Source organism: Camelus dromedarius, chromosome 7 (genome assembly GCF_036321535.1).
Source record: "Camelus dromedarius isolate mCamDro1 chromosome 7, mCamDro1.pat, whole genome shotgun sequence".
NCBI lineage: Eukaryota > Metazoa > Chordata > Mammalia > Artiodactyla > Camelidae > Camelus > Camelus dromedarius.
This window is the reverse complement of record NC_087442.1, coordinates 2,681,918-2,698,386: the sequence shown is the minus strand read 5'-3', so window position 1 is coordinate 2,698,386 and position 16,469 is coordinate 2,681,918. Positions and strand designations below refer to the sequence as shown.

The 16,469-nt window shown below is 55.3% G+C and overlaps 1 protein-coding gene across 4 annotated transcripts in view; it reads left to right on the top strand.

Moving 5' to 3' along the window:
• DPP6 (dipeptidyl peptidase like 6) overlaps positions 1-16,469 on the top strand; it is an 846,033-nt gene that overhangs the window by 763,410 nt on the left and 66,154 nt on the right. For all 4 annotated transcript variants that reach the window (XM_031455765.2, XM_031455767.2, XM_064487178.1 and 1 more), the window contains exons 11-12: positions 12,535-12,658; positions 14,189-14,227. In XM_031455765.2, the coding sequence (XP_031311625.1) occupies positions 12,535-12,658; positions 14,189-14,227 (163 nt within the window). The remainder of the gene's footprint in view (positions 1-12,534; positions 12,659-14,188; positions 14,228-16,469) is intronic.

Here is a 16,469-nt window from a genome sequence, read left to right as displayed (position 1 = left end):
AGTGCTTTAGAAGCTTGGAAATCTGAGTCTTGGATGTCCAGATAAATAAATTTCTGGTGAAGAACGCATGTTTTACTTTGCCATGGTCTGTGTTTGGGATAGAAGCCGGATCGCTCTGAAGACACTGTAAGTCGATTTGCAAGCAGTGATCAGTGTTCAGCAGACGTGCAGACCAGGAGACGTCAGAAAAGTAAAACGGGACTCTGCCTTCCTGTCCCCATAAGTAAGACGCCTCTGTTGGTCCACAAGCTCCTTCAGCCAGCAAAACAGTGTTGACACTTGAAGAGGTCAGCGACACACCGGGCAAGGGCTTCCCCGGCCGCGTCACAGGCCGGGTGAGCGGGTGACAGCAAACGCAGAGGGCTTAGTGAGAGATCTCCCTCATGGACGGCGGCGAATCCGGAGCGTGGACCTGATGGCGTCTGCCGGAGAACGGGACTTGGCAGCCTCCACCGGCCCTCACGTGACACGCGTCCAGCGTGCAACTAAGGCTGGCGGGCGGGCGTCCCAGGTACCACCGCGGGCAGCTCAGCCTCCCCCCACCTAAAGGCCTCCTGTCTCTGGGCCCCCGTTGCTGGAAGTGCTCCGAAAATTCCTCTTACCTGTCTCCCCTGCATTTCCTCCACAACGTACGGGAGGCAGGTGACTTGTTCAGAATCACAGCTGACTGACTCCGCGCCAGGCCTGGCATCCAGGTGTCCGAGTCTGGTGTCCAGTTCGCTTCTGTGCTGTCGGCTCAAAGTGCCGAGCTCTCGAGGTCTCTGTAGGCAGACCCTTTCCCACCACCCGCCCTGTGCACCTGCTTCTCATCATCGGGGCCAGTATCTGAGAGCCTGCTCTGAGCCGGGCCCCCTCCCCAGAGACACTGCTGAGGGGACGGACAGCCGTGTCCTACACCCTCGGCAGGTGGGGTTCCTGAGGACCGAGCTCTTCCCGTCCTTCCCGCCGGCGTTCGCACAAGTCTCTTCTCCCCTGTCCCTGGGGTGTGACTACACGTCAGAGGAAGCTACGTTCCTGCGTCTTTTGAGCTGAGTTACAAACGCTCTCCGGCCTGTGAGGCTGCCCGTAGGGGCCCTCACACACAGAAGGCGGCCGTCCCCGGGTGTCCTTGGAGGGACAAAGCCCACGTGCTGCCCTAAGTATTGCCCGTTGGGGTTACTCCTCAGGACTGACGGCCTTTTCCCTGGGAGAGCCCACACACTGAAGGGTGATTATGTCAGGAGAAAAACACCTAGACTTTGACAGGGAGAGACTTTACCTTGAAAGAAAGATGATCGCACGGGCAGGACACACTGCCTCAGAAATCCATCTCACAGTCGCACAGAAACGGGGCAAAGGAGGTTCACGGGGTGGGCGGGGTCTGCGGAGGGAGGCCGGGCCGGCGGGGTGGCCCCGTGGTCAGCTGGTTCCGGGAGAAGCTGGGCCCGCAGCGGTCAGGGGCCTGCGGGGAGGGGTGGCCTGACTCGCCTGGTCAAGAGAGGGCGGTGGGCGAGCGAGGGCCCTTGGTCGGCTGTGACACAGCATAACTCGAGGGGGATTTGGAGGAGGGGACAGCAGAGGTTTAGGATAAGGTGCCTGTCCCACCACCAGGACGGGGCGAGGGTGGGGGCGCCAGGGGCTGGGGTGGGGGAACCAGGGCCGGAAACTCAGGCTGCTGGGCGGGGCGTGCCCGCGGGAGAAAGGACCAGAGCGGGTCTTGCCAGGGCCGTGCCTCCAGGTCTGGCAGAGCTCGGTGCGGCCAAGATGATGGGGACCTGTCTGTCAGCACAGCATGCGGCCCTGCTCAGGCCCGTGAGGAAGTGGACACGGTGCCGGGCAGGGGCAGCCTGGCCCTGCAGAGGGCTGGGTGCTGCTCTGCCCTCCCCGAGCCCAGAGGCGCCCTTCAGACTCCCCCCCTGCCTGAGGCGGGAGCCGGGTCTGTGGGCGTCTCAGGGCCTTCCCGGCTCGGGGTCCATCAGGGCTCCGAGCGCTACCCTGTCTGGGAGCCTCTGTGGTGGCCTCACCCTCAGGGTCTGGGGAAAGGGCAGCTGTGGGCAGGGGTTCTCGTGGCCCCTCTGTGTTCTGTCTGTGTCCTCGTAGATGACAGAGTGATGCCAATGGTGTTTAGACAAAGCTCCGCTCAGAACGGTGGGGAGGAAGCCCACCAGGCTGGTGACGCTGGGTCCCTGTCACCGTCCCAGGCCTGAAGGGGCAAGGGGAGGAGCCGCACCAGAGCCGGGGGACAGAGAGCCACGTGGAGCAGGTCACCAGCAGGGCTGGAACCTGAGTCAGCGGCAGGGCTGTGGGGGTACATGGAAATGGATACCCACCCGCCCTTTCGCCTTCTCCTCCTGGTGCTTCCAGGGGGCAACAACCAGAGCCCCCGATGCCCTCTGTCCAGGTGAGCCCACCCTCCCCCAGCACAGGGGCTGGAAAAGATAGGGGGGCACAGAGGCACATGGGAGACACCCAGCGGGTCCTCACGCAGCACCAGGGGCGCAGTGCCAGGGTGGCTGGGTTTATATTATGAGTGGACAGGTCAGGTGTGTGGGTGGAGGATGGATGAGGGACGGAGGGACAGATGGACAGACTGATGGACAGAGGGATGGATGGGTGCTGGATGCGTGACAGTGCAGGGCTAGAGAAGGGGTGGCGTGAGATTTGCCCCCACCCGTCCTGATCCCTTACTGTTCAAAGCGTGTAGACTGTTGAACGAGGAGGTCCCCGAGGTGACGCCGCCCCACCATTGTGGGCAGCCCCCCAGCCGGGAGGGAGAGGCAGCGGGGTCCGCTCCTGCACTGCAAGTGGCATGACGGAGCCACAGCTAACAGCGGTTTGTCTCACAGAGGCATCACTCTTGTCTTTCGCAAAGTGCAGCCGCCTGCAGATACTCTGGTGCAGTTATGTGGCTGCTTCGGGGCATCTCAGACGGGGAACTGGACGCGTCGTCGCACGCAGCGCTTGGCGCTTGGTGTCATTTCAATCCGCTCAACGATGCCTTCTACTAAAGCATATAAGGTTTTTAAAAAAATTTGTTCCTCAAAGTATTTTTTGGCTCCAGCTTAAACCAGGGAGTCAACATCCCTGGGAGACGCGCGTCGATCACGGGCTCTGTTTCGCCAGCGAGGCAGGCCTTGCGTTCCCTGGCCCTCTGCTGCCACACGGCTGCAGAACCTCGGCCAGAACTCGGAGAACCAGGAAGTGACATGGCGCATTAATCCCTGTGAGAGAGACCGTGCTCTATTCATATTTTATGGCAAACAAATGGACTAATAAAAAATTCATATACTGCTCAGCAGGAGGAGTCACTGTATTTTGATTTGAAGGCATGTTTGGCTGCAGATTTGCGAGATGGTCGTAGTATTTTCTCAGCCAAGCCGTGCTTTTCAACAAGGGCTGTTCCCGCGTGCCCCCCCTTCCTGTGCGGGTGGTCCTCACCCGGGGCCGAGGTTCGTGGTTCCCGTGTCTGGCCCCCCACACACTGTGAGCTCCCCTGAGGCGAGGCTTCGGGCCTCTGCGTCGCCGGCACCTGGACCCATGTCTGCTGCACGCTGAGCCCCGGCTACGCGCTCTTCGGGCGAGCACATGCACCGATGGGCAGGTGAAGGGCTTTGTAATAGAAAACTGGTGGCACTTCTTCCGGAAATCTTGGCTTCCTGTTGATGGTTTGGCAGCGTGTTCTTTTTTAAAGTGCAGCTTCTACGATTCTCAAAATAGATGCTTTATTTTCTGTGACCATCAGAATGCTTCTGTGTCTCCCTTCATCTCATCGTTGGATCAGCCCTTGTGTCTTTCAAAGCCCGGCTCCACCTCGTCTTAAATTATTCTGCTTCAGACCCCATTTTCTCCTTTCCTTTACCTGTGACCACGTTTCTCTTTATTCTAAAGCACTGAATCTGCCTACCAGCACGCTAGTCACTCAGAGCGTCGTGCGAGGGCAGGGGTGGGGAGAGATGCATGGCCACGTGGAGCGCCGTGGGCTGCTCACCAGGCACCACCTTGCTTGGTGGTCCTCAAACCAGGGCAGCAGTGGCCTCGCCTGGGCCCTTGTTAAACCGTTCAGTGGGTCTGGGGTGAGGCCCGAGAGCTAGGATGTCCAGCACTTCCCGGGGCTGCTGGTCTGGGGACCCCACCCATGGGCCACCGGTTGGGTGCAGAGACCATTTCCCCACCATGTGCGCTTTGGGGGATTTTGCAGAAATGTGGTTTCTGCTCTGATCCTTTCTCTTGGGACAGGCCCCACCCCACCAAGTGCGGTGACAACCGGGGATGCCCTGTTCCTAGACGTACCCAGGTGGTGCCCAGGGCCCGCGGAGACGGCTCCCCCTCCCCCATCTCTGTCCCTGCTTCTTCCAGGCTGGAGTCAACACCTCAAGGTCCCCAAAGCAGCTCAGAGCTTGATCACTGTTGAGAATATGTGTGAAGCCCTCGCCTGTCCCAGGTGTGTCGGGGGAGCCACCTTGGGCAACACCGACGGCAGGCCCCGGCTCTGGCCACACTCCCCTCGTGACCATGTCCCTGGACAAAAAAGAGCAAGACTAGTTTACTGCCAAAGCATCGCACTCACAGCATCTTCTCCCCCAGCTCAGACCGCGTATCCCCTGGCCGCCCATCCAGCCTGGTCTCACCACCTTTACATAGATGTGGTTTTCGTTGACTCATCAAATTACTGGGTGGGGGTTAAGTCGTTGTGTGCTGTTGCCCATCTACCCTCTCCTGCCCCTTGTCTCATCATGTCAATACACTTCTTGAGGAGCTTGAGAAAAATGTCTCGTTCTTGTGAGCTCAGCCCGGCCAGGAGCACCCAGAGCGGCCCTGTCCCTGCACGTCCGGAGGGCAGACGCCTCCCCTGCAGCCCCGCGGCGCCCGCCTGGGCTCCGCCTTGTCCGCAGCTCCGTTCATTTATTGTTTGTCAGTTTTTATTTACTTGTAACTTTGTATTTTCTTTTTATCAATGTACTACATATTAATGCTTAAAAGTAAAATCACACAACAGGGGTTACAGGAAAAGCAGCAATTCCTTCCTTACCCCCCACCCCCATCCCAGGACAGAGATGGTGTTTAACTGTTTTCACTCTTTATCTTGGTTGCAACCATCATATTGCTAAGTGACCTGCTTGTTTCACTGTTTTTAAATTAATGTATGCGTTCTTTTCTTTGTCTTTTTCTTATGATAGACAAGAAATTGTCACATTTACCTCAACACCCCTCCCAGCTTCTCCATATATGCATTTTATTCCCTCCATTAGTTACCTTTATAAACTTAAATAATACTCTTGCAAGTTTGTCTCACAGCACATTAACTGCAGACAAGAATTTGTAACTCCCCAGTTTGTAAGATGGACCTAGAAGTCCTGCCCTTTCTGACAGGTTCCTTCTCTGTCCCACCACCTGGAAACTCTGTCATCTTTTTTTTTTTTTCTTCCATTTTTATATCATTGAGGTTGATGGCATTTGGATTCTGTCCTGAAACTGTAACTTAATTTTCCTTATTTATCTATAGGTTGATTCTAAAAGACTAGAATCAACAGCTAGCATTGACTTTAATATAAGTAATTGTCTTTCATGGTAGAGCTAAGCAGTAACCTGTGACTCTGTCTCTTTTGGTTCAGCCTTTTGTTTTTCCTGGAGTTTTTAATTGTTTTTAGTTTTTACTTGAACCATTTGATTTTTATCATACTTTCACATTTTTTCCCCAAACTCTATCAAGTATTCTTTTCATTGCCTTTTCCCCCAGATCCGTCTCTCCAAGTAGACTCCCCTGCCCCACTCCAGTTGGGACTGGTTGTTCTGTATAACATCTGCACTGATGCCATCCTGGGATGTCCCCTCACTCCTCTCCCAGGTTGGAGCCACTGTTTCTTAGATCCATGTCATCTTCTTTCTTGCTTTACTTCCACTTTTGTCTGAAGTATATCCTGCAGATGCTTTCCTAAGAAAGAACTGTGGGAAGTAAACTTTCTTGAGTTCTTGAATGTTTAAAAATATCTCTTTTTTCTCACACTCTCTGAAATGTTATCTGTATGCAGAATGGTTATTTGAAAAGCATTGTCCCTCCAATTTGGGGGTACAGTTTCATCTAGCATTCAGTGTTGCTGATGATAAGTCTGATGTTAATCTGACACTCATTCCTCTGTGGGTCATGTGCTTTTTCCCTCCTGAAAGATTTTTGAATGAAATGACATATCTAAATGTGGGTGGGGCTTCTTTGTTTTTTTCATTCCTCATCTGTCTCATCTGGAGACTCTCAGATGACAGTGCTGTCCAGCCACATTTCTCAGTCCTGTACTGTATTGCACCTAGACCACCAAGTCCCCAGGATTCCTCTCTGGGGGATAATTCTGTCAGTATTTTCGGCCGCTGCTTTTTCAGCCAGACTCACCCTCATTACTCTTCTGTCTACTTCCTGTCTTCTGGAAATGTGGCGAAACCTTTCCTGCCATCTTTACAAGTGTGGGTATATATTTATTTTATTCCTTCATTATCATCCAAATTACATTTCTGGAGGGAGAAGACATAAATAAATAAATGCGATAAACCCACCAACTTAAATTGGAAACTCCCAATGTATCCTTAATAACCTTTTTCTTATTTAACAAGTTCATCTCTGCATTGTAGAAATAATCCCTTGCCATTCCTCTGCCCTGAGGTAACTATTATGAGCATTTTGATAGGTTTTCCTTTGAGATTTTTGTTTTGGAGAAGCATACATGTTCTTTGTTGGCTTGATTGTTTTTTTTAATACTTAAGTCATTTTCCCAGCACTATTTGTTGTGTTAAGTCTTCCTTCCCCCACTGATTTGGGATAACACTGGTATTAAATATTAAATTCTTCTATAAACTATTCTGTTCTGATGTAAACCATTGCGATCTGAGGCTATACATTACTTGTAGACCTCCTGACTGTGATGCAGCAAAAAGTCTGCAGCTACACAATACATGATTTCACTAACAACTCCTGGTATAAATCCACTCTCTCCATCTTCCCTTTTAAGACCATCTTGGCCATGTTTATCCTTTTCTTCTTATATGTGAACTTTAGAATTGTTTTGTTAGCCGCCCGCCCCCCATCTCAGAAAAGAAACGCTTTGGTCTTTCTGTTAGAATTAAATTCTTTCCTTAAAGAAATACTAAGTATTCACCACGTGTGGAGCACTATGTAAAATACTACAGGAGTAGAAGGAAATAGGGTGGTGTGGTCCTGCCCTCATGAAGCTTAAATCTAATCAGTTCGAGTCTCCGCAAGCTGACTGCTGTCTGGAAGTTTCTCCTGTTTAGTCTCCCGCCCCAGGCTCTGGCGCGTTCGCGTTCCTGCAGCTTAGCTGTAGTCTCTGTTTCGTCACCTGTGACGTGTGCTTCCTTTGTTTTTAATCTTCCTTAAAAGATTTACTACGTGTTTACAATTCTATGAAATATTCACCCTATGTTTCTTTTATTTTATTATTTTTATCCCTTAATCATTACTGTTGACATTTGCATTCAAATCTGTTATCAAATTGATGGTAGTTTGGGACCAGCCGTGGGTGAGCTGGCTTTCGAGACCATCTTCTTGCATGTTAAGCTTTTAAGTTTGAGCCTTTAATTTTGAATTGCCTTTAGTGCAGGATACGTTCAAGTGGAAGATCTGCTTTAAATAAGAACATATTGGTTGTTAAAAACACATTGAAGGATTAAATATCATTAGACCTAGAACAGTGGGGAAACTTGATATCAGCCTAAATTGTTACCCTTTCTCAAAACTTGTTTCCTTATTCCTGGGTGGCTGTGGCATTTCTTTTTGGTAGATCTCTAAGTTTCTCTCAGAGCATTTTTAGGTGTTTTACTAATTTTCCTGGAATGTGGAAAACGCTTTAATCTGCGTATCCCCGTCTCTCCTGTGTCTTTGATGATTGCTTCTCTCCCCATCACTCCGGTTCCTCCGTGAGAAGCACCTGCATCCCCAGCGCAGAGGACCGTCCACCCTCCTCCGTCTCTCTCGGTGACCCCTGCCTCCGCTGTCCGGGGAAGCTTCCCAGAATTTCCTTGATTCCTCTGAATCCAGTTTCTCTAATTGTCCATTTCAGTTCCTTACAGGCCCCTCGTCCACTTCTTTCATCTCACCCCGTATTTCTACAGTTAACATCCTCCTTCTGTGTTTTCAGTATGTGTGGTTCTCCTGACCTTCCTAATTCTCTACCCCAGGAAGGAGGGCTCCCCCCACACTGGATACCTGGCAGCGGACAGGACGCGAGGGTCACGTTGGATGCCTTTCCCTGGGCTTTCGGGTGATGGGGGCCCCTGCTCGGGTGATGGGGACCCCTGCTCGGGTGATGAGGAACCCTGCTCGGGTGATGGGGACCCCTGCTCAGGTGATGGGGGTCCCCTGCTCGGGTGATGATGACCCCTGCTCGGGTGAATTCGGGGAGGTGTGCTCTAACCCGAATCCATCTGGGTGGCTCTGCTGGGCTGAGTTGAGCTTTTCCTCTGCCTTCTTTAGAATATTTTTTGACATTCTAAGTCCTTGGGTGTCCATGAAAAATTGTGATCTCTGTAACACGGAGGTGGTAGAGGTTTGGGTCCCCAGATCTCGGCCCTGCGGGCCTAGTGCCTGAGGATAAGACAAAGCGGGGAGGAAGTTGTCTCCTTGTACTCCCCGCTGGCTGGTTCACACGGTGACAGAGACTCAGGCAGCCGGATTTCTCCCGCCTCCATCCGTGTGACAGCCAGAGACTCAACGTCCTGTTTTAGTGAGACGGTGACTCTTCCCCTCGTGTGTGTATTTGTAGGCACATGGGCACAGAGACGGCAAGGGAAAGGCTGCCTCCGGTCTGCTGAGCAGCCTGGCCGTGTGCTGGACCTCCACGGTCTCCTGGAGTCCACACTCACGTCCACGTGTTTGTGTCCTGTGGGACAGCCAAACAGACCCCCCAAAATGGTCAGCAGCAACCGGACACAGGCCTGGCCGGGCCCTTGATGCCGGCCTGACAACCAGAGTCTACGCCACTGTCCCGCGTTGAACCACTGGTCTAATAGCCATGAAGTAAGAAAAGTGGGCGATCTCGCAGGTGCCAGGGGAGCGGTTCGCGTTCTTGGCAAGGCCTTCTGCTTAGGGACAGCGTCGCTACGTGGGTACACGTTTTATTTTCCTTTCCAGTAACGTGCGGGGTGACTACAAAACCTGACACAAAGGACGTCATTCTGCCCAAAGGGTCACCTCCTTGGGGCGGTGGCCTCACCGGTCTGCTGCTGGTGCGCCTTCAAGGTCAGCTGCCCGGCGGGAACCCTTCCTCCCTGCGAGCTGAACTGATTTTTAAAATAAGCAAAACTAATTTGGAACCAAGTCTAGACATTGATGCAAGTCGTGGGATAGGAAGCATTGATTCGAAACGAGATGTTATTCCCCGGATGGTGAGATCTGGGTGACTGTGACGTTCTGAGAGTGACTCAGGTGAAAGGTCCCCGAGCCGCGTGGCACAGTGACGCGGTGGGACGGCGGGGCCACTGCCCGAGGTGAGGAGGCACACTTGCCTCCGAGAGGTTGTTACAGTATCTTTACAGAGTCCTTAATGATTTTGATTGTTTCAAGGGCTTTAAAAAATACTTCTCGTTATATTTCATCACCATAAAATCTCTAAAGACTCCATCAGATTTTTGGGGGGAAAAAAAAAACAGCTGAAGGAACTGAGGGTGCAGGTTCTAGATAAATTAGCTGCAGGACCAAATCTCCCCAGCCCCCGCGGGAGCCGTGCCCTGCCCCTCCTGCAGGTGACCTGCCCAGCCCAGGCCGGGTCCCTGGGGACTAGGCAAAGTGGGCCCACCCTTCATTCACCGTCCTAATTTGCAGTACGATTGTTTCTTTCCCTTTGTAAAACATGTCTCATATCACAAATTTGGAAAGTTAAAAGAGACTGTAGCACCCGCTCTGCCTGGACACGTGGCCACCCTCCTGCAGCAAACCTTGCAGTCACGGCCCGGCTGCCCCGGCGCCACGAGGCGGCTTGCCCGGCGCCTCTGTGCCTCCTGCCAATGACTCCGACGCGAGCGGCAAACTTGCCAGTCGGCCCCAGAGCGCCCTTACCCCGCCGCCCCCGCCGCCCCCGCCGCCCCCGCCTTGCGCACGCACAGCGCGGGGATGCTCCCCCTGCGTCACTGCTTGCTAATTACCAGAGAGAGGAGGTTTGCGCTCTTCTGTTTCCAGTTACAATGCTTCTCCCACCAGATTAGGACGTGGAAGCGTTGAGAACAGTGTCCGGCTCCTCTGAATCCTACCCCCGTCTGGCCTCGACATCCCCACACCCATGTGTTTGCATGCCCCGGTCGTAGCCAGGATCCCACCTTTCTTAGCACCCCCCCGCCCCCCCCCCCAGGTGACGTCCGGTCACCCGGCCGCCTGCAGCAAGAACCCCGTTCGGTCAGGTTAACCAGAACCCCGCCTCCCTCGTGCTCCCTGGCGGGAATCCTCCGCCCAGACCCCGCCCTGCTCCGCAGCGGTAGTTCCCGTTTTCCTGTGTTGTCTCCCTCCCGCCGCGAACCCCCACTGCTCGCGCCCCCAGCAACAGCCCCAACGGCACTGAACAAAGTGGCCTTAAAAAGTGTCAGGGTAACTTTTCCTTCATATTTGGCCCAAATGAAGATTGTGCAAAAGAGCACCATGAAAACCAGGAGGCAGAGAACAAAGGAGTGTGTCCAGCGAACGGAGACAGGCCCCCCGGGCAGCGTGGGGGCCGAGGAGAGGACACTTGTCCCAGGAGGTGTGACTCTGACCTCCTCGGTTTCATCCAGGTGGAAATATGTTAAATGCAACGTGTTGCTGTGACCTCCCACACCCCTGGACAGGGACGTCTGCCTCCAACAGGCCCCCGTCCAAAACGGGAGAAGCTCAGGTCCATCCCCCAGACCCTTCAATGTCTGTCCAACAGGGACCAGACACAACTTATGACATAATTGAAAATAAGAAGTGTTACATGTGCAGCACGGGCTGGGCCCAGACCTGAGTTATTTTTAAGAAGCAAAGCTACATACGTGTCTCATGACTGCAAACCTCAGGCGGCTGGTCATACCCGTGGTTGTCAGCATGGCTCCAAGCCTCCAGGCGGGGAAACGGTGGCAAAGCGGGAGCCACAGAGAAGCCGCTAAAAGTCACCCCTCAGAGCTGCCTCCACAAGAGGACGAGGTGGGAAACGGGCTGGAAACACGCCAGCCCAGTGCCCTGGGGCCTGTGCGCCTGCGGAGCAGACGGTATGAACAGAAACAGCTGCGTTTCAGAAAATCACAGAAACCGAGAAGGCTGAGAAGCATTAAAGCTGGATCGCGCCCGGGACCCGCCACCTGTGTCCTCAGTGAATTTGCAGAGGCTGTGACACCAGGTTCCAGGGCTGCTGTCCCTGCCACGCGGAGCTGACGGCTGGGGTCAGAGGCCTTCCCACCGTGTGTACCGTGTGCCCTTGACGTCGGTGAAATTAACAAGAACTTTGAGTAACAAGTAGGTTTGAGAAATGGGGGACACTGATTTCCTCTCCTGGTTAGTGGGGTTCAGAGCACCTTGTTACTTAGGCCTCTTGGCTGACGGTGGTTACTCCATGTCCTGGGTCTCTTTCCAGCCTGCGGGGCTGCCCAGCGGCGGCAGGGGCTCTTGTCAGGCCCCGAGGTCACCGCTCTGAAGGCTGGATCTCATCACAGACGGCGGGCGGGCGGGCGGCGGGGCCCGCATCCCCGGGCCTCTGGAACGGCCTTGGGGGTCCCCTGAGGGTGTGATTTTTGCACAGTTATTTCCTTGGCATTTCCTTCTTCCTCTTAAATGTACGTTTTCCCCCTAAAAATCCCATTTTTGGAGGGCTCCGGGTGGTTGAATTAGTCACCAGAAGCCCCAGTGCTCCCGCGGCTGCGTATAGGGTGGCACAGAACACTGTGGATTTTCAGGTTTGGGTAACAGCAGGTGTGTGACATCCAGGCTGCCAGACCAAGTCCACCGGACGCCCAGAGCCATGAACCAGGCTTCCTCACTTGCTCGAGATCGTCCCTGGGTTCTTGACTTGACAGAAACGAGAAGGAGCACAGGGGCTTCCTCAGCTTGACCCAGGGCGGGGTGGGGGTGGTCACAGCATCTAACCCACTCTGCGCGCCCTTCATCCAAGCCCGTCCTGGCTCTGGCTCTGCGTGAGACCTCCTCGCTGCTTCCAGTAATGTGGGGTTGTGCGTCTGCCTGGACTGTGGCATGAGAGCCATGTCAGCAGCCAGCGTGGCCCAGCATGATGGACAAAAGCCGAGGGCACCACGCGGGGGCAGGCAGGATGGCTGGGTGTTGGCCGGGCACACCTGCCCACAGCTTCTGGGGCAGCTCCAAGAGAGCCGCCCCCTCGCCGGCTCATCCGAGCACAGGCCAGGTGCTGGCCAGACGCACCTGCCCACAGGCTACGGCCGGGCTGCTCGTGGACTTCACCCCCAGCGCACTTTTCTGAGAACCCTGTTTCAAGACCCCCCCACCAGGCACCAGCGTTGGCCCCAGCGTCCTGGGCTGGGCTCTCCTGGTCCCCGTGGGTCCCGCGTCCCTGCTCACTGTGCGTTTCGTGCTTTCAGGGAGTACTACATCACCATGGTGAAGTGGGCCACCAGCACCAAGGTCGCCGTGAACTGGCTGAGCCGGGCGCAGAACGTGTCCATCCTCACCCTCTGCGACGCCACCACGGGCGTCTGCACCAAGGTACGGGGAGGGGTGGCAGGAGCATCCGCGGGCACCAAGGTCGTCTTTGAGCTGCACGCGCGCACACACACTCACGCTCACACACACTCCCCTCCTGGCTGGTCCAGGCCCAGCCTGCCTCCAGGTCTCTGTTTTGGTGCCACCTTGTGGGTGAGTTGGGAACTGCCGCAGACTCAGACTCAGGGCTCCTGCACTCACCCCCCACCCCCACGGGTGTGTCACTTCCCTTTCTCCTCGCTGCTGTGTCACACAGGAGCCTCTCCTCACTTTCTAGCTGACACTTGGAGAGGGGAAAGGACTGGCCTGAGGCCCCGGACCCGGCACTGCAGCCTGGCCTGCCCGTTCCAGCGGCTCTGCCGGGGCGGTCGGCACCGTGTCTGACAGGCACCGGTGTGGCCGGCATGTCCCCAGGGCCGCAGGCTGACTTACGGGGCAGTCAGAGGAGGTGACGGAAAGGGCGAGAAGGGAGAATGAGAATCTGAAGAGAGGCCTGGTGACCCTGAGAAGCAAGGGAGTGACCCACCGCAGCCTCGGCCCCGCAGCGGGCTGCGCCTCGGCCGGGGGCTGCGTCTTCCACACCCCGAGCCCCAAGGGCAGGTCCCCTCGTGTTGGGTAAAGAAATATCAACTCAAATCAGTGGAAAAACTCAGGCCAATCTTTCTGAAGCCCTATTCTGTCCCCAAGTTTTTAGTTTCTCGTCTGAGTAGGAAAAAGGCTTACAAAGCAGCCGTGCTGTGGCTGGGAGAGGTGAGTCGAGGCCAGCGCGCTGTCACCGCGGCCCGTGTCCTCACGCGAGCCAGGGAGGTACTTCATCTTCCCGTACAGCTGAGAGCAGGTTCCAGGCTATTCTGCCGGGCTTGCTTGAGGGGAGGGAAGGAAGGAGTGGGCGCTCAGCCAGGCAGCCGGGGGTTGCTCGGGACCCACGTCTCCTCACGTCTGTGCCCTGGTCTTGTGAGCGTGAGCAGTGACACCCGTCTTGTGCGTAGTCCGTGGAGAAGAGAACAGACCCGCGCCACGAGCAGGGCCACGGCGCCGCAGGGGGATGTCGTGTGGCCGAGTAGGTGCTCTCTGTGGTCTGGTTTGGTCTTCACTGTGTGTCTTCCCACACTTCCCTGAGGGTTGCTTTTCACACACGTTTTAAGTCCTTTTAACGTCTTGGTCCACCAGAGCTGTGAACTAGAATTTCACACACACACACACACACACACGATTCCCTAGAACAATGTGGCACCTGAGGTTTGCCTTTAAATGGGCAAGGGCCTGGTCAGCGGTGACCATCTAGTGGCCGATGGACACCACCTTCCAGAGGGTTCTCTCCCACCGTGGGCTTGTCCTCATTGCCGGGAGAGTCACATTTTTCTAGTTCGGGGACACATGGGTTCAGCTCCGAGCAGGTCGGCCCCTCCCCGAGCGGCCAGGCACGTCTGTGCCGCTGCAGCCGCCATGCAGGAAATCAGATCTTCCCCGCTGCTCGTCACAGACACAATACGTGGGGAAAATCCTTTCTCTAACGCTCTTCTTTCATTTCAGAAACACGAGGATGAAAGCGAGGCCTGGCTCCACAGACAGGTAACTGTTCTCTGCGCGACTCCCACATTCTCCGCCTGCACCAGCCACCAGGCCTCCTGGTGTTCACAACATGTCCCATGCGACAGCACCCCCAAGTAGATGCACACCAGGCGCGGCTGTGGCAGGTGGCGTGGCCGCTCAGCCCCACCTCGCCCACACCTCTTGGCCCCTGGAGGAGCCCGGCCTCTGCCAAGTGGGGCTTGAAAATCCCTGCTCTTGGGAACATGTGATGTTTTTTAAGATCTCAGTGCTCAGGTTGGCGAGATCCTTTTGGCGAATTGAAGGGGTGAGTCCAAAGAAGTCGTCTGGATTTAACCTACTTATAGAAAGATGAAGTGGCAGACGTTTCTGCTTTTCTCTGCGTGGTTTCATGGTTGTCTCCTTGGAGATGGACTCCGCTGTGGCTCAGCTTAAGTCTTCCAGGGACCTGACTTCAGAGCCTTCCCACCCCCGACTCGGACAAGAGATGCACGTCAAACAGGCTTCAGGAACTGGAGGATGGAGATGGGCACAGGCCTCCAGCAAAAAAATTACACATCCACCAGAAATAAAACCCTCAGCACTGGTATTTCTGCCATCAGTTCTGTTTTTCTCACCGCACACCCTGAGGGTAGAAAGCACAGGTGGAAACTTTTGGAAGCTAACTTCCTTCTCATCCCACCTAATGGGATGCAAATTGTTTGAAAGTCCTGTGGGAAAACCCTAATCAGATCTGAGTCTCAGAACGATGCTGGGGAGGGCGCAGGCGTCTCCTTTATCGACAGGATAGATTCCACGAATGGCCGCGCTAACTCTGGGCAATGCAGGCGTCGGCAGTGGCCCCCCGGGAACATTCCAGCAGCTGTGTGCACTTCAGCTCTCCGTGGAACGAGCAGCTAGCGCAGCCTCGTTGGCTGTGTCGGGGCGGCGGCCTTGTGAATGGACCTGCTGCCTCCAAATACACCTTTCCCTGCGCTTCGCCAGCCTGAGATGGGGAGGGACGGCCGCCTGGGGCCACGTGTCTTCCCTCGTCCAAGCATGGGTGCCAAGCCCATGCTAAGAAATAGCAGGAGTGAGAGGGTGCCTGGCATCTGGAAGCACCGAGCGGGGCCTGTGCCTGAGTCACGCTGAGGAGTTCGTTATCACCCGGACCGGTGATGGGAACACAGCTGTCAGAAGTAACGTCATGACCTTCCTCTCATCACCAGACAGAACGCCGGAGAGACTGAAACAAAAGGATCAGAAGAAACAGCCATTCTCTGCAGAGGCATCTGTTCAGCTGACACGGTGGATCGTTCCAGGCGCCGTGGCTGGTGGATTTCCCAAACACGAGCCCACCGCCTCCGCTGAGCACATGTCACAGCGTGTCAGCGGCTTCAAGGCTGAACAGGGCTCCCCGGTGTGGACACGGCGTGTGTTCATCCGTGGGTGACCTTGCGTCACTCCTCGCCAGCTCCGCAGACCGGCCGCAGGACACTCATCGCCCACGTGAGAAGCCCGGCCGGGCGCAGGGTGACGGCCTGCATTTGGGAAACCAGATCTTTCCAAGCAAAATCAAGTCAGCACTACAAAGTAGCATAAAGTAAAAGTATCATTCTTACACTTTGAAAATGTAACCTTTAAAGTGCTCACTAGGCAACAGCTGACGTTTTCACAACAGCCGCTGACAGACCTTTCACGCTGCCTGGAGCCTCAGACGCGATGTCTGGAAGAGGAGCCGTGTCCTCGAGGGCGGTGCTCTCCCTGCCCAGGTTCGGCCAGCGACCCCCACCCCCGCCAGGTGGGCACGGCCCCAGCCGGGGCCGTGCGGAGCCTGCACCTCTGTGCACCACTCAGCTCGTCTCTGCCTGTCCCTGTGGGTGCCGTGGGCAGCAGGAAATCCAATTTCAAACAGTTCCTCATGACATTCCTTTTGAAGAGGCTTTTCATAAAGGGATCTGTGGGCCCTATTTCTCAATAATAATTGGTATTGTTTCCACCTCCTCCAAGACACCACGAGGTCCTGGAGGGCGAGTTGGGAATTTATTTAAGGCCACTCACTACCTGGCTCCAGAGAAACTGCTGACAGCTTCATGAGGCTCGTCCACCACCGAGGGGTCACGGAGGCTCACGCCAGCCGCCCAGGGCAGTGTCGTCGGAGCAGCAGCCTGGAGTGTGTAAAGTTCTGTCACCCTCAGGGAGACCCAGTCCACAAAGACCTTTGGGTCTGCTGACCACTTGTGGCCAGGGGAACGGGGTGGGCGAGGGCAATCCGGGGGCCGTC